This window comes from Phaseolus vulgaris, chromosome 1, assembly GCF_051622355.1.
Source record: "Phaseolus vulgaris cultivar YP4 chromosome 1, ASM5162235v1, whole genome shotgun sequence".
Lineage (NCBI taxonomy): Eukaryota > Viridiplantae > Streptophyta > Magnoliopsida > Fabales > Fabaceae > Phaseolus > Phaseolus vulgaris.
In genome coordinates this window covers 54,607,344-54,630,672 of record NC_143498.1, presented here as the reverse complement: position 1 = coordinate 54,630,672, position 23,329 = coordinate 54,607,344, and the positions used below count along the sequence as shown (strand labels likewise).

Below are 23,329 nucleotides of genomic sequence, written 5' to 3'. Positions count from 1 at the left end.
TATATGACTAAGACAAATTTGAAAAGGTTTAAGTGTGTAAATTTTTAGCAATGATACTTTCACATTCGTTACATTGACTTTACAACTAAAATCAATTATTATTTTATTACAATATTATATTTTATTTCAAACAAAATTGTAAAATAATTATTTTTTACTATTTACGGTGTAAAACAAACTTTATTTAATTTCTTCTGAAATATGAATGTTTCGAATCCAGCTGTCAAAATTTAAACATTTAAATACTTTGTATGTTAAAGTATTACGAAACATTAAAATACTTAAAATATTAATAATAATGTTTTATAGTGTAAACCATATCTGGTAAACAAACTTTATATAAACAGAATACAAAACTCATTTTATAAACTTACATTTCATAAAATCATTAAATAAAAATTAATTCTAGAGAACAAAATAATTAATCAGACTAAATTAAAAATTATTTTATAAATTAATATAATTATTGATATCTAAAATAATTTTTTTTATTAATAAAAAATTATAAAGTAATTTTTAAATTGGTATCTAACTATTAACTATCAAGATTTTAACTACTACCTACTTAGATTATAAATTAGTCTCTATTAGTCTTTTAGAGACTAATTTAGAATCTAAAATATTAGTAGTTAAAACTTTGATAACTAATTTAGATACCAATTTAGAAACCATTTTATAATATTTTATTAATAATAAAAAACATATTAAATATTAATATTTTTTTAATCTCTAAATTAATGACTAATTATTTTTGTCTTTAAATTTGATTATTATTTAATATTTTTTTTAGTGTTAATTTATAAGACTTAAATTTAACTTTCTAATAAATAATATTAGTAATGTCACGAAGGTTACATAAAATCAATTTTAACAACTCATGAAGTTGCAGGCCATAGTTTTATTACTTTACTTGTGTTGTGAACAACATATCCTAATGAACTTCCAAACTAAAACTATGATTTTTGTTATAAGGGTGAAGTGTCACCAGCAAAATTTTGCTAGCCATGTGGATAGATTATTTGTTAATCACTGTCAGAATCACTGTAGCAGAGATAAAAAATAATGACATTGTCAAAGGTTTGAAGTGGGTATTTGGTTATGCATTGTTGGGTTTTTGGGGGAAAAGAAAAAGAAGTGCAGGCCAAATCCGGTTAGGGTAAAATGGTGTTATCATATGTGGCAAAATTGCTTTGCATTGGAATTCCATCCACCTTTCTTGTCCCTCTCACCCATCCCTTTCTTCTTTCCCCATCTCAATATCTCCAAAATTACTTCTAATATAAAAATATTTAAGTTATATGAAAACAATTTGCACAAAAGTTAAAAATAATTTTTAAAATTAATGCAAGATAGATTCTATAAATTAGATTATGAATGAGTGTATTTTAATATCTTAAATGAAAAGTGGTAGATTATTATTTGTAGCGGTACAACTTTGACGAATTAGTTCACTCCATTTTTTTTTATAACTCAACGATGGGTCGGGTCAAAATGGATCGAGCTGACCTCTTTTATTACTTCTAATTGTCGATGATTTGTGAACGTGGAATAACAAGTATGTTGGTTTTTTCTTCCTTTTTCAAATACAGACAAAACGTGGAAAAGACAGCGTAACACTTGTTTATTCTCCGTAATACCCTTACTTTAGTGCATTTGTGGTTTCGTGGAACATTTTTCAGTGGTGTTGGATCATTGAGGTAAGAACGAGTGAGGTAAAAAACGTTTGAAAAACAAGAAAACCGATGTTCTGAAGCCTTCGTGTCTCTCCTTCAACTCTCAGTCTCGGGTGAATGCCAAATGGAGGAGGTACCTACAGGAGACACTCTGACGCTCAAGTCAGTAAAGTAGGTGATCGGCACTCGGGTAGCTGCACAGTAATAAATGACGTACCTTATTCCTTGGAATGTGTGCTATTTATATTATTTTAATGATCTTACCTCATTGAACTTGATTAGTGGAATAAATCACACTTATGGTTGCATTACCTAAAAAAAAAAAAAAAAAAAACATGAACATCGATTATCTTTTGATTTTTAGTTGATAATCGATATTCCATTTTCCTTCATATTCCATTTTCCTTCATGATTCACAACATTGATTGTCCAAGGTTTTTTTAGTGATCATTGATGTTTCATTGTGTTTCACACAATTGATGTTCCAGTGCCCATAATCGATGTTGCTTATTTTTCTCTCTCAGAACCGAACCGAACCAATGTTATACTCCATTCGTTATCAACCATAATCGATTTATATTTATTAATAAATTTTAATAATTTAAAATTTTTATTTATATAAAAGATGTGTCAAAATTTATAAAAACATATTTACATAAATTTTAATTTGTTTATACATAAAACAATTTAATCATATTTTATTTCAATTTAATTTTAACGACAAGATAAATACAAGATAAATTTATAATCTAATATTTTTATCTATTTAAAAAATATATTTTATTAATCACACTTATCACGTTATTCCCAAATTTTTATATTTTTATTTATTTATTTATAATATTTTTTCTCTTAATCTAAATAATTAGATTTTCCAAATTCTCTCAATTTTACTCTCTCAACTATTCATCCACTCTATTAACTATTCAACCATAAGGTGTAGTCCTGTTTAGGGTGTGCTTACAATAAACACTAAAGTGAATATGAATATCAAATATGCAATAAAATAAATAACATACTTCCAATAAACACCAACTTATTTCTATAGTTTTAATTATTTTTTTACATTGATGAACCTAAATCAACCCCACCAAGTCTTCTTAATACTTTATCTTTGATTTTGTTATTATATACATAATCTTGTTCGTGCAACTTAATACGTGAATGTTGTTTTCAATACATTGATCATTTTCTTAATTGATATAAAAAATATGCAATAAATAAAAGAAAATGAAGATAATATAAAAAATACATTGATCATTTTCTTAATTTATATAAAAATATGCAATGAATAAAAGAAAATGAAGATAATATAATATAGTAGTGAAACATTTAATTTTGCAAGGAAGAAAGGCACCAACAAGCAAAGATGATCATTGAAAAGGAAAATAATAAATATTTTATTATTTTTGTTGACATTCATATAAAATGAATGGGAAAAGGTTTATCATGTCATATATAATTGTAACTTTAACTAATTATTACTTGTAAGAGGGATATATTTGTGAAATTTAATGAAGCTTTTAAATGAAAATTTAAAGCTCAAATTCTCACCTTTTATGTTATTTTTATATTCACATTTTTTAAAGAAATTTCTATATATGTGTCTACAACCACATCAGTAATAATTTTCAAACTGAAACTCTTATTTATTAATATCCATGAATATGTATCCAAACTCATTAACACTTATTTTAATTTAATTTAATAAAACGTGATATTTTTAATAAGTATACATAAAAACTTAAATACAATTTTATAAATGTAATTTATGTTGTTTTTATTCAGAATAATAAATGTTTTTACTAAATACGAACTTAAAATATCAAATTAAAACTTTAACTTTTGATTGAAGGCTAAAAAGTTATAAAATTGCATCTAGCTCATATCCTATATTTTTTTTTAAAGTCATATAGAAATAAAATTTATTATTAATACTAAAGTTAATTGTGAAAGTTAGTAAGAAAAAAATTAATTAAAAGAAATTCAGAGACTCAAATCACGAATTAGAAAAAAATTTACAAAAAAATAATCTGGCTTACACTCAGAGAACTCCTTTTATTCCACTTTATTTATATCATGTTTAAGATTTTGACAAATGTATTAAGAAATGCAATTAATTTATCTAATTAATCACTTATTTGCTTTTAATGGATTAAATATAAATTAAGATAGTTCTAGACAAAAATTAATACATTATTAATTTGCTAAAATAAAAATAAATTAAGCAATTATTTTTCACTAAAACATCATATAAAAGTGAAACAGGATAGGATACATAGGTATAAACTATGTTAATTATTATTATTATTATTAATTAATAATAATAATAAAAATAAAAATATATAATAATAATAATAATTTTGTTCTGATTATCCCGCAGAATGAGTAAAACAGGTGTACCAATATCTCACATATGAGAACGGGAGAAAAATTTTAGTTCCAACAACCAATTACCAAAATATAAAAGTTTTGTTGACCTATAAATAATAAAAAAATATACATTTGACATAGTTTATAATAATATAATAATATTTTTAAATTAAAAATAAAATAAAAATAAATAAAATATTGATTTATTAAAATATGAAGTGTATATTTTTAATGTTGAGAGTGTTAATATTCCCAAACAATAATTTATTTATTTAATTAATTAATTAAAAATCCATTTATTTATTTAGATAATGAAACAAAGCTTCTTATTAAAGTAAAACGAAACGTTTCTTTGCATATAAAAACATGCAGTCCCTGCTCTGCACCTGGTTACAGCAAGTTCACAACATTCATTCGCAAAACAAAACACGAAAATTCGTAGGTTCGAGGAAAACAACAAAGAAATGATGGTGCTGGCAAATTCTGGTTCGGGGCTTCGGAAACAGGTTTTTCCGGTGAACTACGAGACGGAGCTGTCGCAGCGTCTGGTAGACGCGGCTTATTACGGCGACACCGACGCTGCGGTTGATTGCGTCGCCAATCCCTCGGTCGACGTTAACTTCGTCGGAACGGTATCGTTTAAGTCCAAGACGACGGAGATCGTGCTGCAGGACGAGTCGCCTCACCGAGTTAACTCGGCGTACGAGGAGTTCAAGACCGACCTCACCGCTCTGTTCCTGGCCGCGCACACAGGGAATTTAACACTCCTTAGGAAGCTTCTGGTAACGCTGTTTTTCATTTTCATTGTGTTTTGTTGTGATTCGTTTATTAAAACGACGTCGAAGCATTCGGAACAACAACCAAATGAAGTTGTTCTGAGAGTCGTTTTGTTTTGTTTTCTCGAAACGCGATTCTGAAATTGTGTTGTGTAGAAGTGTTTATTCTGAAACGCGATTCTGAAATTGTGTAGAAAAACGCGATTCTGGCTTCTTGTTTGGGTCGATACTTTGGTGCCTGCTTTTGCGTTATGTGTGACTGTGAGTGCTAATGCTCGCGATTTGTTTCCGTTTGATTGATTAACCACTTTTTCAATTTTTTGAAAACCAATTCGTTTTCTCAAACCACTGAGAGTTTGGGAAATTGAAGAACTAAACCAAATTAAGAAGTATATATATAATTTTATTTTCTTGATTTTTTTAATATTTTTGTTAGAAAGGTTTTTGGATTTTCTCTTGAAATTGATGAACTAAACCAAATAGTTTTTTATTTTATTATAATGTTTTTCTTGTTCGCTTTTGTGCTGAACAAAATCTCAATGCCAGGTAACTAAAGTAGCGATTGCAGTATCACGTGACATTTCTAAATTTTATTATTTATTGATTTTAAAATAAACGTTACAATTAAAAAAATAATTATTTCAGATTTAGGTTGATCATTTTTATAAAAAATAAAATCAAAATCCTTTTTTTTTTCTGGAATGCAAACTGATTTTAATATTTAGATAATAAAAAATGGTTTTTTTACATTCCCAAAATCTAAAACTTTACCCCACACTAAACATATATTCAATCTTTTAAAGTGAATTTCATCTTGCACTAATCAAGCTAGATAAGAAAGTAGTCAATTGTTTTCATGCATTTGTTGAAAAAAAAAAATCCTTTCTCAAAATATAGTGTACACCTAATTATCTTAGTATTTTTTATATGTTAAAACTTAAAACGTATATTTAATTTATGTATATATAATTCTCTTCTAATTTCTTAATTTTTGTAGTCACATGGAGTCATGTGACTATTCTGTCTGGATATCCACATTTAGTATTATGTATTGTGTTGGTAGAAAATCTTGTATATTTATTAATTAATAAAATATGATAAGCATAGTTTTAAAGATAATTATTGTAAAAGTTAATGAATTTATTATTCGCATTAATTTTGGATGATCGATTACATTCTTTTTCACTATTAGGTGTGTTAATGCATAGAGTCAGCGTTGAATATGCTTTTCACCAAATTTTGAAGTTGAAGGAGCCATTTGCAATGCCAAATGTCTAATTTAGGCATGTAACATCAACCTAGTTTAGTAGAATGAAACTTTTGTACAAAATGTCGTTATTTTTCTTAAAGACATAGAAAACTAAGCTTACACATCCAAATTGTGGGTTAGGTTGATTTTGATAGCTTCTATCTACGTTAGGAGTATCTTTCATCATCCATATCCTTTCCGATAACTGGTCAGCTCTCAAATTTGATCTTGTTATCTAAAGCTAAACACCATTTAAACTTTTTGAAGCAAAACACATTTCAATGTTGTTATGAGATGTTCATCAATATGTGCCCTACATCTTATCTGGGATTACTCTAAGGACGATGTAGGAACAATATCCTTGTTTATTTATTTTTCATAAATTTGCTCTTGAACTCTGAAATATTTGTATACACTGACATCATAGAAAAAATCTAAAGTATCAGTTGCTGTGTCATGTGTTTAACAGTAAATTGTGTTTTTATAGTTTTTAAGTTAGTCTATGATATCTTGGTTAATGATGATGCACTGTATGGAACCAGATGTTTCATCTCAGAGAGTTCAATCTCCTTCTAGAAAACTGATAAGCAAAGCACGCGGATTAGATTCTTTTTATGTGGATGAAACAAGCAGAGAGAAACGTTTTGTTATGTCATTTGTTATAAACTTAGTTTTGATGTTTTCATGTGACAGAATGTTGGAGCTAATGTAAATATGAGAATGTTCCGGGGCTATGCCATAACAGCATCAGTGAGAGAAGGGCATCTAAAAGTGTTGGAGGTTCTTCTCAATGCTGGGGCATCACAACTTGCATGCGAAGAGGCTTTAATGGAAGCAAGCTATTTGGGGAGGGGCAGATTTGTTGAATTACTCATGCAATCCAACATGATTCGTCCTCAGGTTACAGTTCATGCCCTTGTCTCTGCTTGTTGCAGAGGCTTCGTTGAGGTTGTTGATGTACTCATCAAGGTAACACCATTATGCTTGATAATAATATGGATTGTGTAGTGTTCTCTCTTCTGAATAGTGGTTGTGGTAAATGTAACTCCTCATGTATGCAAAATATTATATTTGATTATTGAATGACACTGTTCTGTATGTTGGCAGCATGGAGTGGATGCCAATGCAATTGATAGGACTTTGCTTCAATCTTCAAAGCCATTTCTTCATGCTAATGTTGATTGCAATGCATTATTTGCTGCTGTGGTCAGCAGGCAGATTGATGTTGTTAGATTACTGTTGCAGGTGGGTTTCTCTGACTTGCATAAGTAACCTTCACATGTCTGGTTCTCAAAGCAATAATGATGTTGGTTCACAAGTTTTTATATTTTTTTACTTTTGGTTGTGTCGTTACCATGTTAGAAAACTTCATCCGTGTTTGATGTCAGTTAACTTTGAAATGAGTTGAGAGACCCTTTATGATCAAAATGTCTTCAGTACTGGCAATTTTGCCGAATTGCTCTGTCATTTGAAAATGAAAAGTGCATGGCATCATCTTTTATTGCTAGCAACCATATGGGATATTATGATGCTTCTGCATAGCATCATCTTTTTTTTTGCTAGCTACCATATGGGATATTATGATGCTTCTGCAATTGGTCCAATTAATTATATAATCTACTATCTTTACACAATTCTAATTGTGTTGGTCATTTTTGGCATCAAGTACACTTGTTTTCTATTGTATGATCATGATGATTTATACTTTTGGAAACAGGTTGGTGTAAGGCTTGACAAGAAGGTGAAACTGGGGGCTTGGTCCTGGGACACAGACACAGGAGAAGAATTTCGTGTAGGTGTTGGACTAGCTGAGGCCTATCCAATCACCTGGTGTGCTGTGGAGTATTTTGAATCCACTGGTGCTATATTGCATATGCTGCTCTGCCATCTCTCACCTAATACCTTACACAATGGGAGGAGTCTCTTGCACCATGCTATCATTTGCAACAACGAAAAAGCTGTAAATATACTTCTAAACAATGGTGCTGATGCAGAAGTGATGGTTCAAACCACTGAAGGAACCAATGAATACCCTATTCACATTGCTGCACGGCTTGGATCATGCAACATTCTTCAGTGCCTGATTAAAGGTGGTTGCAACTTGGATTCCCAAACAAAATGTGGAGATTCAGCACTGATGATCTGCACAAGGCACAAACATGAGAAGTGCCTTGGGGTCCTAGCATCAGCAGGTGCTGATCTGGGAATGGTAAATTCATCAGGTCACTGTGCAACTTCAACTGCAAACTTTGTTCAGTGGACCAAAGTCTATCAGAAAGTGATTTTGGATGTAATCAGAGCCGGGAAGGTTGTTAAATCAAGCAATGCTGCTAGATTCTCCGCTTTGTTATTTGCAACTCGTGCAAATGACATAGAGGGTTTGAAGAAACTCATTGAAGACGAAAACACCAATCTGAATGAGCAAAATGGCAACGGATTTTCTGCTGCTATGATAGCTGCTGTAGTAGGCAACGTGGAAGCTTTCAAGTTGCTTCTTTATGCAGGTGCTGACATGACTAAGCTTAAAAACAAATATGGTTTGACAGTGCTTAACGTGGTAGATGTGAGCCAAAACAGTGAAGTGTTCCACAAGGTGATGCTTGAATATGCACTTAAAAGTGGTGAAGGCGATGGTTCAACTGAAGCAAACCCTCTCCACCGTGCATGTTGCTATGGAGACACAAGTATTGTTCACAAACTACTAAAAGAAGGGTATACAGTAAATGGTTTTGATGGTGAAGGACACACCCCTCTGATGTTAGCAGCAAGAGCATGCCGTGGTGAAATGTGTGAGCTTTTGATCTCACATGGAGCTAAATGTGATGTTCAAAACGAGAGACACGAGACACCCCTTTCACTTTCCAGAGAAAATGGTGCAGGAAATGATGCTGAACGTGTGATTTTGGATGAGCTAGCAAGAACACTGGTCTTGCGTGGAGCTCGTGTGAAGAAGCATACAAAGTGTGGCAAAGGTTCACCTCATGGTAAGTTACTACAGATGATTGGTGCTGCTGGAATCTTACGTTGGGGAAAATCAAGTAAGAGAAATGTGATTTGTAAAGAGGCTGAGGTTGGAGCAAGTGTGAAATTTCGATGGAATCGTAGGAGGAAGTTTGATGTTGAAGAACCAGGATTGTTCCATGTTGTTACGACAACAAAAGAGAAGCAGGTACATTTTGTGTGTGAAGGTGGTGTTGAAATGGCTGAGTTGTGGGTGAGGGGGATTAAATTAGTAACCAGAGAAGCCATTTCTGGTAGAAGAGCTCATAACGTTTGAAAGGACCATGAATACAAAAACTTAGATAAGGTTGTCCATATACTTTGTGTTCTTGTATATCCATTTCAGCTTTAAACATATCTAATAGAGTGTCAGATTATTAATGATAAAACATGATAAAAGAGACTTTTCTAAAATTTTAAATCTATAAAATGTAAAAAAATAGACTGCATTTACTATGTTAAAGGATATTATTATTCTCTCAAATTTTAAAATATACAAATACATAACTTATATTTAACTCCTCTTATATTTAACTAGCATACATTGTATCTGATTTTTTATTTTTATCATTATTAAATTTATATTTAAAAAAAAATTCAAATGATAAGAAAAAATAATAACTAAATTAAATGATAAGAAAACATAAAAATTATAATTTTTAAAAGAATTAAAGATATGAAAAAAAACAATTGTTTAAAAACTGTTCCACATCTAATGAAATATTAATAAACATAAAATAGAAATAAATTTGTATATACCAAAAATAATTATAATGAATAATCATTCCTTTATAAGTATAGATTAATAAAACTGTTTTACTTTATTTTTAATAAAATGTCACTTGTTTCTTTTATTTTATTTTAAAATATTATTTCACTAAAATTTAAATACAAACATTATAAATGATGGTAGAATTAACAAAAAGAAACTTTTGTATAAAGTTATCGATTGCCCTCTTATAAAATTTATTCAATCTTTAAAGATGGTACATGCTAAGATTATATTAACATCGGAGATAAAAAAAATATAGTTATTTTTATTTTATTTTATATGAATGAAAAACAAATAACAATTTTCTTATAGAAATTTAAATCAACATTTATTTATTTTTTACAAGATTAAAATATATTTAAACTTTTTTATACGTATACCTTAAATGAAAAACCAGGCAGAAATAGTTTTACCATGATTGATTTCCTAATTTATTCATTAGTAATTGAAGGATATATAAGTTTATGATATATGAGAGCAATACTTATATACATCAATTTTCAGAGACAATGCTTATATTATAAAATATTCTTTAAACTACCTTTCAAATTATAAAAAAAATAGAAGGTAATCTAATTGAATTAACTTAATAAATTCAACTATAAAAAACAAATCAATTAAATTGATATGGATTTATTTTATTGATTTTTTTTAAAAATTTAAGTCAAACCAATCACAAATGGTTTAAATCATTATATTATTTTTTTTAATTTTAGAATAATATTTCTTTTGGAAATTTTCTTAGTTTTTATTTAATTGTTTTTTATCGTACTATTTAATCTATTATAAAATGTGGACTATTAAGGATGATATAATCTCAAATTAGTAATATGTATACCTAATTAGTCAAATATTAATAAGATATTTAGAGAAGTTGAATAGATAACCTAAGTGAATATTTCAAGATATTTATTATTATGTATTTGTTAAGTATCATCAGATATCCACCACTTGTCAGACCATAAAAATACAACAGTTATACATAGAATACTTTATTATTGTATAATTACTTCATTAAACAATTATCCTAAATCTTAAATTCTAGACATATTTTAATTTAATATGTTTAATTTTTTTTATAAAGTTATTTTATTTGATATTTTCTATAATAAAATAAAAAAAATTATTTAAAAATTGGACAAATAGTAATTATCATATACAATTTTAGTATTTTATATTAGGCTGAAGTTGTAATTTGACGTGTACGATTTTAGTTATATTAAATTTTATTAAAAATTTTCTTCAATATATTATTTCCCAATTCTAAAATAATTATTTTTTTCCAGAAATACCAAATAAAACAACTTTAAACAAAAAAAGAGTATTTTTATTAGGTAATAAGTAAAAAAAAGGAGATATATAAAAGTTAAATATTTATTATTAAAAAATATAATGAAAAAAGTTGTACGAACTCCATCTGTCAACTTATTATATAACCCACCAATAGAATATTGCCACCTTACATTATACTAATCAGTTGCTGACTCACCAATCGTAATTTTAAATGCCTTAAAAATAAAGTTAGAAAGAGTTGGAACAGTGACACTTGCAAAGAAATTTGTCTTTTTATTGCACCTTACTTCTGAGTGTGGAAATCACATTGCATTGGACAGAACATGGGAAATACTATATTATCCTCTTTCCTCGTCAAACAAACAAAAAATTGTTGTTGATCACACACATTAGTACTCTGATGTTTTACACTTTGAACTGCGGCGCTTAAGAACCATAAATCTTGTGTGTTCTTATCCTTAAACATGTTTCTTCCAGTTTATGATTGTAGTTATCATTCATGAACCAGTGATTTTTGCTGATTTTATTTCTGTGTTTTCTTCTGTAATTTTTGCTTAGACTGTGTAAGATGAAACTAAGTCCAAGGGAGATCCAGAAACTGGACCTGCACAATGCTGGCTACCTTGCACAGAAACGCCTTGCTCGCGGTTTAAGGCTCAATTATGTTGAAACTGTGGCTCTCATAGCAACACAGGTTTGCTTCTGTTCCTCTTTGGAGTAGATTTTCAACCCTTTTGATATTTTCTTCGTGTCTTTTTCCATTTCAACCAAATATTCTCTTTTTTTCTTTTTGGTGTAAATCCTTTTGATATTATTTGGATTTGTTTGTGTGTTGCTGTCTTTTGTGTTCATAGATTTTGGAATTTGTTCGTGACGGTGAGAAGAGTGTTGCAGAGTTAATGTCCATTGGGAGAGAACTTCTGGGAAGGTATTGTGCTGATTTTCATTTTCATTTTCTGGTGTTTTTGTTTTTTACACTTTGTGGATAATATTTTTTTTTTCTCTTTAAATTGATATCATGATGCTTGTGCCCTAAAAAAGAAACGGAGAACCGTTTTTTATCTTAGAACAGATGTAAATTTATCTCCCTATTTTGCAGGAGACAAGTTCTTCCATCTGTTCCACATCTTGTGGAAAGTGTTCAGGTACATGTATCATTATGACAATGTAGTTATATCATAAAAAGCACTCTCCCAAATGGCTTTGTGCATATTGCATGAAGTTAGATAATCATTCAATTTGTTACTACATTATGATATATGTTATTGTGGCAGATATGTTGTAGTGTATGTTGGATTCCCAGCTGATTGGGTGATAAGAAGTTTGTGTTGGGATTATTTGGATAAGAGTTGAGACACTCTTGAAGTGCCTCATTTTATTTTATTTATTCTCTGCTGATAAAAAAACAACTACAAGAGGTTTTCAATTTCAAAAAACTATTTTTATGGCCCCTTTAACCTCTATTTTGGATCTTAAATCTTGAAAACAGTATTGCTCAATTTTTGCTGTAAATTGTTTTGTCTCCTCCATTCTCAGAAAGAAGGAATTTGCCACATGTTATTGACATAATGCTTTTAAGTAAAATTCAATGTAGGTTGAAGGCACCTTTCGTGATGGGACTAAGTTAGTCACCATTCATGACCCAATCGTTCGTGAGAATGGAAACCTTGAACTTGCATTATTTGGTTCTTTTCTTCCAGGTATGTCTCTACACTTTGTTGCCCAAAGTAGATGATTTAGAACTTATTTGGATAAATTTTCCTGTGAATACTCTTAGGATAAGAAGGTATCATATTTTTAAGTTTCTTCTTTTAAAAATGTTTGTGAAGAAACTTGTTTAAAATCTTAATGTATATCTCTACCAAAGGCTTCCATCTCCAAGAATACTATTCTGTAACTCAATTCTCCTTATTGTATCTTTGTTCAATAGACATGAGTTACAGTATATCTTTTAATTATCGTTTATCCATAGATTTTTTTGTTCAGTAATAGTTGCTGTTCATAGTTAGCATTTATTTTGTTTATATGAAGAGGGAACATATAGATAAATTAATGTCTATTGGTTTCTGGCTTTTGTATATTCAAAATATCTAGCAGTAGTAAAATAACATTCGGAGTGAAATTTTGCAATCTTCTACCATTTAGTTTCAGATTTTTCGTTGAAGTTGACTTACAGAAATACAAGCTGTTAATTGAAGGCTTTAGTATCTCTCTTATGGGGGTGTAAACTGTGCTTGCAGTACCTTCACTTGACAAGTTTGCAGAGAACGAAGAAGATCATAGATTTCCTGGAGAAATAATATTTAGAAGTGAAAGTCTGATTCTTAACCATGGAAGGAAAGCGATAATTCTCAAAGTTGTCAACAATGGAGACAGGCCAATTCAGGTTTTTGCCTGTGTGTTTCACCTACCACCTTATCATTTTATTTTTCTTCTGCTTTAAAATGATTAATTCCTTTTTTTCCAAATAAAAATAGTTGGAATATGCTCTATTTACCCGAAATGCCATCGTTTCTGAGTTCAGTGTGATAAGCTTCCGGCATGTGGTTGATGTGTTCTAATGTTGGATCCCTAGTTGGTTGGTGATAAGAAGCTTATGTTGAGATTATTTATATAAGAGTTGGGACACCCTGAAATACCTCATTTTATTTTATTTATTCTTACGGATAAAAAAATAAGCTTCTGGCACCTTAAATAACAAAGTCAATGAGTGTACTCAATTTTGTGATTTTTTTTCCTGATCAATTATTGGAGGATTTATGTGGTTGTCAAGTTGTTTCTGAAGATTTGTAATTGTTTGCTTTCTTGTTGAGATCTCTGAGCCAGCAATTGGCCATACTTATTCCCAGAAACAGAAGTTTTGAGCCTTTTTTTTTGTCAAATTTAATGTTATCATAAGCATTGAAGCTTGTCAAATATTAACATGATAAAAATAAATTGTTTTAAATATTCCAGACAATCTATTGGCTTTTTCCATTTCCTACATAAAAACAAGTTAAAAATAGCAAACATTTTATAATACTTCTGAAAATTTTCAGGTTGGAAGCCACTATCATTTTATTGAAGTAAATCCTTCCTTAGCCTTTGATAGAAAGAAAGCATATGGCATGCGCCTCAATATAGCAGCTGGGAATGCCACACGCTTTGAGGTGGAATTCTACTTTGTTGTTGTCAGTTTTCAAATTTCCCATAGTAATCTATAATGTGTTGTTCACTGAATTTCTGCATTATAATCAATTTTTATCCATTGTCAATATCATGTGTGCAGGCCAAGCATGTTCAGTAGTTGAACTAATTTATTTATTAGATTACAAATGATTAATTGAAAAATGTATAATCTTATAGCCAGGGGAATGTAAAAGTGTTGTACTTGTCAGCATTGGAGGCAGCAAAGTCATCAGAGGAGGTAATAACTTTGTTGATGGTCCAGTTAATGATTCCAATATCTTAGCAGCCATGGAGGCTGTGCCCAGGGGACATACAGAAGAGGAAGATGCAAGGTTTAAGAATTTTATTTTGAAGTGATTATTATATAACTTCTCTTAGATGTGTTACCATTTCATGTCTGAGAAGATTTCTCACCACAAATATGAACTTCTCAGGGTAGGTATTACTGGACAAGACTATTTACTCACCACAGTAATTACTCGAGAGGAATATGCTAACAAGTATGGCCCTACAACTGGCGACAAAATCCGTCTTGGTGATACTGACTTGTTTGCTGAAATTGAAAAAGATTTTGCTGTCTATGGTGATGAATGTGTTTTTGGAGGTGGGAAAGTCATAAGAGATGGAATGGGTCAATCGTGTGGTCATTGTCCTGAGCATTCCTTGGATACTGTTATAACAAATGCTGTGATAATTGATTATACTGGAATTGTCAAAGCAGATATTGGAATTAAAAATGGATTGATTTTCTCAATTGGAAAAGCAGGAAATCCATGCATTATGAATGATGTATGTCATAAAATGACAATTGGGGTAAGTTCCCTTCTAGATATCAAAGGCAATGAGCTGAATTCATACCTCATTATCGTGATACAACTTATGAATACACCACTCATATAATAGGCTAATACTGAAGTTATTGCTGGAGAGGGCTTGATTTTGACAGCTGGGGCTATAGATTGTCATGTTCATTTTATATGCCCTCAGTTAGTACATGAGGCCGTAACAAGTGGTAAGTTTCATAACTTGAAGCAATTTCTTTTAAGAGTGTGCATTTCATGTATTTGTAAACATTTAATGCATGTAGTGTGCTGGACTCATGACTAGCATGTAAATGAAAATTTTGGAAGTTGTTTGAGACAATTTGGTTGTGATTATGCTATATTTTTATGCATTATAACTTCAGTAATCAAATTACTTATTTTTCAAGCATCCTTCTTGATGCAACCTGCTAGTTGGATTTTATTCAGTCCTTTTCTGCATTGTATATAGGTATCACAACACTAGTGGGAGGAGGAACAGGACCTGCTGATGGAACACGTGCTACAACTTGTACACCGGCCCCAAATCAGATGAAAATGATGCTACAATCAACGGATGACATGCCTTTGAACTTTGGTTTCACTGGAAAAGTTTGTTATTTTTCTTTCTGTTTATTCATATATAATGCTTGTTCTGAGTTTTTTGTTTGTGTAGTTTCTTTTTCATATTTTTTTCCTAACTTTGGGCATTGGGCCTTGTTGGGAAAATCAGAACTAATTTTTCCTCTTTGTTATAGACTTTGTATTCCATCATTCTTGGGTGAGATTAAGTGTTATCCTCACAGAGTGAGAGAAACAAATATTGTAGTCCTACTTTCATAGTGGAGACATTTTCTGAACTAGGTCCCGTGGGTTTTACTTCTCAAGTTGAGGAAGTTTTTCCTATTAAAAATTCTCAATGTCTATTTTTACTTCTCAAGTTGTAAGCGCTCATTTTGTATCTACACCAAAGAGGAAGAATTAGTTATGATTTTTCCAATAGACCTCTAGAAAACCTTGATATATGTCTGAAGTCAATTAAATCCTCCATTTATTGCTTCAGGGGAATTGTGCCAAACCTGATGAACTACATGACATAATCAAAGCTGGAGCTATGGGACTGAAGCTGCATGAGGATTGGGGCTCTACACCGGCTGCAATAGACTGTTGTTTGTCAGTTGCAGAACAATATGATATCCAGGCACGACTTTCTTGGGCATACAAACTATTTAATTTTGTTATTTTTTGTTGATTTTTATCGTCAACTTGTATTATAACAGGTTAACATACATACTGACACCTTAAATGAATCTGGATTTGTCGAAGATACAATTGCTGCATTTAAAGGGAGAACTATTCATACTTATCACAGGTATGTGTTAAGTACTGTTGTAACAGTTGTTGAGGAAAATAGACTATGATCTTTCTCTTCCCCTTCTACCATTCTTTCTCTGAATCTGGTTCTGTTTTCCAGTCTAAGTTGGCTGATTCTGAACTTTCCTCCAATACTTTTCTGGGCAGTGAAGGTGCAGGTGGTGGCCATGCTCCAGATATCATAAAAGTATGTGGTGTGAAGAATGTTCTTCCCTCTTCAACAAATCCCACACGCCCTTATACGGTTAATACCATAGATGAGCATCATGATATGTTGGTATGAAATAATTCACAGAACTAATAGTGCACTGCTTGTGCTATTTGTCCCTTAATTTACACTCATGATGTACAGATGGTCTGCCATCATCTTGATAAGGATATTCCAGAAGATGTAGCTTTTGCAGATTCAAGAATAAGGGCTGAAACAATTGCTGCTGAAGATATTTTGCATGATATGGGGGCAATTAGCATTATATCTTCTGATTCACAGGCTATGGGTCGAATTGGAGAGGTCCTTCCTTAACTCAACCTAGCACTTAGTTGTGCTCTTTTATTATGAAAAATGAAATAGAATGATTGGTTGTATTGTGTCAAATTAAATCCTGAAAATAGGTGAAAGTTCTCTCAATTTGTTTTCAGGTCTCTCTGTTAATGTTTTGTGCCAAAAATGTCTGTGGAACAATGCACTTGTTTCTTACAGTTGTTAATGTGGCACCCCCGAATTTTCACAGTTGTCTTTTCATTCACTTTTGGTAGTATATTCATAAAATTAGATAAACTATTTTTGTTATCAGCAGGAGTGAGGATTATATTGTTGAATAATTTTCTTGCATAGGTGATATGCAGAACTTGGCAAACTGCTGATAAGATGAAGTCACAAAGAGGATCACTGCAACCTGATGAACAAAATGACAACATTCGGATCAAACGTTATATTGCAAAGTACACTATAAATCCAGCTATAGCAAATGGTTTCTCAAAATATGTTGGTTCAGTTGAGGTATGATGTTTGCATGCATAGTGCTTTGTCAATTTGAACATGAACTAAACCCTAAACCCATCAAACAGCGAGTTATAGACATGGAAGTATTGGAGTATAAAGGCTCCCTAGTGCAATTCAACTTTCTGAATGCTACACTCCTCTTTTTTTGTCCCCATAGTTGTTTACATAAATTTTCATTTCAAATTGACTGCTTATAAACCTGATCCTTATAATAGTAGTATCATCTCGCCTCCCCTCATTTTGGCCTAGTTTTGCAGGTGGATAAGTTAGCTGATCTTGTATTATGGAAGCCATCATTTTTTGGAGCCAAACCAGAAATGGTGATCAAAGGTGGTGTGGTTGCATATGCTAACATGGGTGACCCAAATGCAAGCATTCCCACACCTGAACCGGTAATAGTTTCTTATGTATTGGGCATAAGTTCAATTGCCAACTTTATGTCAAACTTCGTTAAATCACACTTCTATAACCTTTATAAAAAGGTTAATTTTATCAATCTAAAGATAGAAGTGCTTCAACTAAACTAGGAAACACACTGTTGTAGGTGATTATGAGACCTATGTTCGGGGCATTTGGCAAGGCTGGTAGTGCACACTCCATTGCTTTTGTGAACAAGGCATGTATCAAATCCCTCTCTCTTTCTCTTTCATGGACTCTTACATAAACTGCATCACATCTATTGGAGATCTAACATCGACTAGAGATTGAGATAATTCATTTTTTCTAAGTAGGTGCAAACCTCACCTCATAAGTCGATTTTATGAGATTGAGTTAGGCTTAAAGTCTACTTCTAAATAACATCACATGTTATTCTGTAACATGCAGGTAGCTTTCGACAATGGGGTAAAAGCTTCATATGGGCTTAACAAGAGGGTGGAAGCTGTGGAAAATGTGAGGAAGCTCACCAAGCTAGACATGAAACTGAATGATGCTCTTCCAGAAATCACTGTGGATCCCGAAACATACACAGTTACAGCAGATGGAGAGGTTCTCACCTGCACCGCAGCCAAGACTGTTCCTCTTTCTACAAATTACTTCCTCTTTTAAACTCAAACTACACAATTTTATTGAAAGGAACATTAAGTAAGCATGCACATTATCATGCTGATAACTATTCAAAATCAATAAATTTTTGTCCTTCTTCAACATTACGTTGCATGATTGCATCCTTCTACCAGACTATATTTTATTCTATACGAAATTTATGATCGAAGTTTGTGTGTCCCACGGGAGCAAGAGTACTTGTCAGGTTATATCAGATAAGATCAAATTACTATTTTTAGTTCTATTTTGCGTCAGGCAAAAGAGCTGTAATATTTTTTTATTATTTGATCTGACTTCACGACAAATTACTGTGTCCCTACAAACTCATAAAACCTACTATTATGGACATGTTGGCCGGCCATTGGCATGCTTTTAGTAGATTATTTTACGTCAGAAATGACTAAAACCAGAACATAAGGTTCTTTTAATTCCCCACTTGCCAAGAAAAAAACTCTTATTCCTTAATAGCTCTCAAACTTCAATGCAAAAGGGAATGCCTGATTGGGGTCAAATGCAAAATGCTTTGCTTCATTGTTCCACTTTTTCTATGTCAAAAGTCAAAAGAGTTTGATGGTGTTCCTCTTTCCCCACAAAACCGAAAATCTTCATATGATGCCGTTTTTTGGGTCCTTAGATTTCGTAAAGAAAGTCATGGCCATGCAAAGAGCAGAACATCTTCCCATTCACACCAACACTCCCTTCTTAACTTCAAACTCAAACCAAAGCCACCAACACCAACCACAAGAAAGCAACTTCAACGATGAAGAAACACCTCTTGATGATATCCTTGCACGTTTAGAAGCGCTTCTCACAATACTTGGCTTCAACCAGTCATCATTGTTGAGCTTCACCGTGTCTTGGACAGCTTTCGTGGCTGTGGGAGTGGCGGTGCCACTGGTGGCCCTTCAGGTGTATGACACAGACAAGAATCAGATAAAGGGTTTTGAAATTGGCATTGTTGCATTTCAGAGTTGTCTTGCTGCTGTGTCCTTGATCTGCCTCTCTCGCAATCTTCGCAAGTATGGCCTCACTAGGTTCCTCTTCGTTGACCGCCACGTTGCTCAAATGCCATGTTTTCACCATGATTACGTAAAACAGATTTCGGTGAGGACTAAATTTTAACATTTCCACTAAATTTTGAGCTTGATGAAGTCCAGTTTTCTAAGATATTATTACATGGTTCTGTAATAATTTCTGCATGATATATAATTAAGTTTTATTAACTCTTTCTCATAAATTTAAAAGTTGTAATGGAATCATAAACATGTGTTGGTCCAAAATCATGTAATAATTTCTCGATTACTTGGCTTTTGCGTTCTTTGAACGTATGTGCTTGCTTTGGTAATGTATGTAGCCCTGTTTAAGGTTGTTGGGGGTTGTGTTTTATAGTATTTTTAGGGGATTCAGCATCATTAGAAGACTGCTAAAAGGGTGTTTTGCTGTTAGGGGTCTTTGCGCTTGATCATTCTGTGGGTGTTGTCATGTTTCCTTTTGAAGACAGCCCGAGAAATCACTCGACTTTCCTTGGTAGAAGAAGGATCATTGTGGCTCTCTTTTGCTGTTTTGATGGCTCTGATTGTGTCATGGACTTGTGTGACTGCAATCTCTTTTTCGGCTTGTGTTCTATTTCACTTGGTCTGCAGTTTGCAACTCATTCATTTCGATGATTATGGGAAACTCTTGCAAAGGGAGAATGATGTGTTGGTTTTTATGGAGGAGCACATTCGGTTGCGATACCATTTGTCCAAGATAAGCCACAGGTTCAGAATTTTCCTTCTTCTACAGTTCTTGGTTGTCACTGCTAGCCAATTTGTGACTCTATTACAGGTCACTGGATATGGTGGAGCTCTGACTTTCATAAGTGGTGGAGATTTTGCTGTAAGTTCAGATCTTTCTTTGTATTGAAAACAGTTTATGTATTCAAATTGAAGAGAATCCTTAAGAAAGTAGAATAATACATAAGTGGAAGAGAATCCTTAAGAAAGTCTTATAAATTTGTGTTAGACCAACATTCAAATTCCAAGGTTATTCTTGAGCCTGTCATTAAATCTTAATGTTATCAACACAACCAAAATGTTCCATTATTGTTTATTTTCCATTGTTTCAGGTTTCTACGCTTGTTCAAGTGGTTGGAATAATTATTTGTTTGCATGCAGCAACAAAGATTTCACATAGAGCTCAAGGCATTGTTTCACTTGCAAGCAGGTGGCATGCGTTTGTAACATGCACTTCTGATGCATCTGAACTGAGGTATTGTGCTGGTACAGGGAGCTTGGAGGCTGCAAAGCATCTAAACTCTATGTTTTTGGATTACTCAGAAAGTAACCTAGAATCATCAAATACCCAAGTTGCTTCGTATATGTCCTCACATCATAAGAGACAAGCCTTTGGTGCGTAATACAACTTTCAAAATTGAAATTTTCATGTCAGATTCTTCTGATTATTAATCAGTGATGGGAAATCATGCTTTTAAAAAACATTGATTCATTAAGTTCTTCTATTGCACCTCATAAATGTTATTGTTTCTTCTTTTTTTCTCTTTGCTCACCACCATGCAGAGATTTGCAATGATAAATGAGTATTTTTCTTTTGGCATGACAGAAAACTACTTGAAATGGAGAAAAGCTTCACTAGTACAATAGCATTGTTTCATCATCAAACATCAGAGCTTAGAATCATGACAACCATGCCTTAAATGTTGGGTTTACTTTATGATGCTCCATCATTCATTTGTGTGCTTTTTTTTAGGATAATACTATCATTTAGGTCCTTCAAGATTCATATTTTCTAAATTTGTTCCTTTCAACTTTTTTTCATTCATTATTGTTGTTAGAAAGTTGATTTCAAGTCTAACTCAACTTTATAAAATTGACTCATAAAGTTAGATTTACATCCACTTATATACTCTGAAACAACTATCCGATAATTGGTGACTTGATAAGTCAAACAAACTCTCACTAGGATGAACTCTAAAGAACCCTGATACCATAACAAATTCATAAAGATCATAAGCAAAAAAATGGTCAAGAGAAAGAAGATGCAAGAGAGAAAAACTGATTTCATATCTAGCTGATATTTAACATCTAATGTTGATTCTGATCATTGAGTGCAGAGCTAAGTAATGTGAAATGATTAGGTGGCTCATGTAACTAGTTCTTTAGATCTTTGGCAGCAGTAGAGTCATTAATTTTCTGCTACTTGCTAAATTATCAGCTAGAGTTCCATTTTGATACTGAATATGAATCTTGTTTCTTTTTTCTGATTGAAACTATTGAATGTAGATAGAATATAAAGAATGTTTTAGATAAACACAATATTGAAGCATTTGAATGTGCAGTGATGTATCTGCAGACGAATGGTGGAGGAATCAGCATATTTGGATGGACAGTGGATCGGTCTCTTGTGAACACAATATTTTTCTTTGAATTGACTCTGGTTACCTTTGTCCTTAGCAGGACAATACTTTCATGATCAAATTTACTGCAATAGCTATTATTTTTTCAATTCTTTTCAATTTACACTTTACCCAATGTAAACATTTACCGTAAATATATTACTAGAATAAAACTTCTTTTGTACGGATACGAATACTGATACGACACTGACACTGATACGGATACAGATACTGATACTGACATGGATACGGATACTGATATGACATGGATACAGATATTGATACAACAATATACTTATAATCTCTAAAATGTAGGATACGGGAATACAAATTTATATATTATATAATTATGAATTATATAAATTAACAATAAAGATTTGTGTATACAAGTATCTTTTAGTTTTTTTTAGCATAAAGATATTTCTCATTCAAAATGATTTATTCCTTAATTTTATAACATAATAAAATTTTATACAATAAGTTTAAATTTTTTAAAAATTAATGTATTTTTTTAAAAAAAAATTATGTTAGAACCGTGTTAAAATTATTAGAAATTCAATAAATATTTTTTGAATTGGGTACCTTACCGATACGTGTCCTACGAATGTCGGTGTTCAATACGATCACAACATTTAAGAGAAGTGTTTGAGTCTCATAGTTTATAATTAGAAAATATTTCAAATATAATCTAATGTGATAAACAAATCCCATTTAAAAGATGTACATTTAAATCTCCACATCCATTTATAGAAATTAAATTCCCTTAAATATTCGTAAAATATAGTTGGAAATAGTTTTTTATCAAAATAACTTTTTAAATAATTTTAAAATAAAAACTTTCCACTACCTATATTTCTATACACTTAATTATACGCGACTATACAACAAATACATACTTTCCCATGAAAAGAAAAAGTACGTTATTATGGTGATGTTTAACCTGCTAAATTTTATTTGATTTTGGTGTTGGAACAGTACACTAATTATTTATAATTATCTTAAGTAATAAAATTATTATTCTAATTATAATTGTGTAAATAAAGTTTTAGTTGAGAAATTAATGGTTGGATTATTACAAACACAAAAAGATAAGTTAATAAGTGTAAAGTAATCTACATTGGAAAATTAAATAAAATTTTATTACATTTAGTTTGTGTTTTGCGAAATAGAGAAACTTTCTTCTAATTGGAATTTCTAAAACTGTATACTTGGATTTAAAAAGAAATAAACTTATTCCATGACAAAATAAATTAGGGATCAAAATTTTATAATCTAAATTAAAGGGAGCAGAAATAAAATTAAATAATAATAATAATGCATTAAAATATAGTAATCGATTTTTAAAAAGTTAATAACATATTCTTTTATTTTAAAAATGATTATTAAATCAGATTAATTTAAATCTTATTA

The 23,329-nt window shown here is 31.3% G+C and overlaps 3 protein-coding genes across 12 annotated transcripts; all 3 read left to right on the top strand.

Annotated features, from left to right (window-relative positions):
- The first annotated feature begins 4,423 nt into the window (after window positions 1–4,423).
- LOC137815235 (uncharacterized) lies at window positions 4,424–9,485 on the top strand. Its single transcript, XM_068618338.2, has 4 exons — window positions 4,424–4,828; window positions 6,765–7,040; window positions 7,179–7,316; window positions 7,789–9,485. Exons 1-4 carry the CDS (start codon window positions 4,511–4,513, stop codon window positions 9,346–9,348), a joined length of 2,292 nt encoding a protein of 763 aa, XP_068474439.2. The 5' UTR covers window positions 4,424–4,510; the 3' UTR covers window positions 9,349–9,485.
- Window positions 9,486–11,384: 1,899 nt separating this feature from the next.
- Window positions 11,385–18,627, top strand: URE (urease). 6 transcript variants are annotated; one of them, XM_068618333.2, is made up of 19 exons: window positions 11,385–11,580; window positions 11,695–11,830; window positions 11,991–12,064; window positions 12,236–12,281; window positions 12,731–12,836; window positions 13,377–13,522; window positions 14,175–14,285; window positions 14,482–14,636; window positions 14,739–15,117; window positions 15,208–15,316; window positions 15,577–15,716; window positions 16,168–16,305; window positions 16,385–16,476; window positions 16,626–16,755; window positions 16,831–16,989; window positions 17,314–17,478; window positions 17,739–17,873; window positions 18,026–18,097; window positions 18,307–18,627. In XM_068618333.2, exons 2-19 carry the CDS (start codon window positions 11,705–11,707, stop codon window positions 18,526–18,528), a joined length of 2,505 nt encoding a protein of 834 aa, XP_068474434.1. In that variant the 5' UTR covers window positions 11,385–11,580; window positions 11,695–11,704; the 3' UTR covers window positions 18,529–18,627. The 6 variants fall into 6 exon arrangements, 2 of the variants coding, with proteins under 2 accessions (XP_068474434.1, XP_068474436.1); XM_068618335.2 differs by having other exon boundaries at window positions 11,394–11,580; window positions 13,377–13,532; XR_016515476.1 differs by having other exon boundaries at window positions 11,441–11,580; window positions 16,631–16,755; window positions 17,325–17,478.
- A 49-nt stretch (window positions 18,628–18,676) lies between these two features.
- Window positions 18,677–22,107, top strand: LOC137815234 (uncharacterized). Of its 5 annotated transcripts, none has more exons than XM_090295081.1 (4): window positions 18,677–19,629; window positions 19,972–20,403; window positions 20,633–20,915; window positions 21,877–22,107. In XM_090295081.1, the coding sequence occupies exons 1-4, from the start codon at window positions 19,096–19,098 to the stop codon at window positions 21,948–21,950; spliced, it is 1,323 nt and encodes a 440-aa protein (XP_090151207.1). In that variant the 5' UTR covers window positions 18,677–19,095; the 3' UTR covers window positions 21,951–22,107. The 5 variants fall into 5 exon arrangements, 4 of the variants coding, with proteins under 4 accessions (XP_090151207.1, XP_068474437.1, XP_090151209.1 ...); XM_068618336.2 differs by having other exon boundaries at window positions 18,860–19,629; window positions 21,863–22,107; XR_016515482.1 differs by having other exon boundaries at window positions 18,965–19,629; window positions 20,682–20,915; window positions 21,863–22,107.
- Window positions 22,108–23,329: the final 1,222 nt, after the last annotated feature.

Bases quoted from the DNA above. Each gene is read 5' to 3' on its own strand.
- LOC137815235 (XM_068618338.2), top strand. From the start codon at position 4,511: ATGATGGTGCTGGCAAATTCTGGTTCGGGGCTTCGGAAACAGGTTTTT. The intron at 4,829-6,764 runs GTAACGCTGTTT...TTCATGTGACAG, and splicing joins CACTCCTTAGGAAGCTTCTG to AATGTTGGAGCTAATGTAAA. The intron at 7,041-7,178 runs GTAACACCATTA...GTATGTTGGCAG, and splicing joins TTGTTGATGTACTCATCAAG to CATGGAGTGGATGCCAATGC.
- URE (XM_068618333.2), top strand. From the start codon at position 11,705: ATGAAACTAAGTCCAAGGGAGATCCAGAAACTGGACCTGCACAATGCT. The intron at 11,831-11,990 runs GTTTGCTTCTGT...TTGTGTTCATAG, and splicing joins TGGCTCTCATAGCAACACAG to ATTTTGGAATTTGTTCGTGA. The intron at 15,717-16,167 runs GTTTGTTATTTT...TTATTGCTTCAG, and splicing joins ACTTTGGTTTCACTGGAAAA to GGGAATTGTGCCAAACCTGA.
- LOC137815234 (XM_068618336.2), top strand. From the start codon at position 19,096: ATGGTGTTCCTCTTTCCCCACAAAACCGAAAATCTTCATATGATGCCG. The intron at 20,404-20,632 runs GTAAGTTCAGAT...CCATTGTTTCAG, and splicing joins TAAGTGGTGGAGATTTTGCT to GTTTCTACGCTTGTTCAAGT. The intron at 20,916-21,862 runs GTGCGTAATACA...TTGAATGTGCAG, and splicing joins TCATAAGAGACAAGCCTTTG to TGATGTATCTGCAGACGAAT.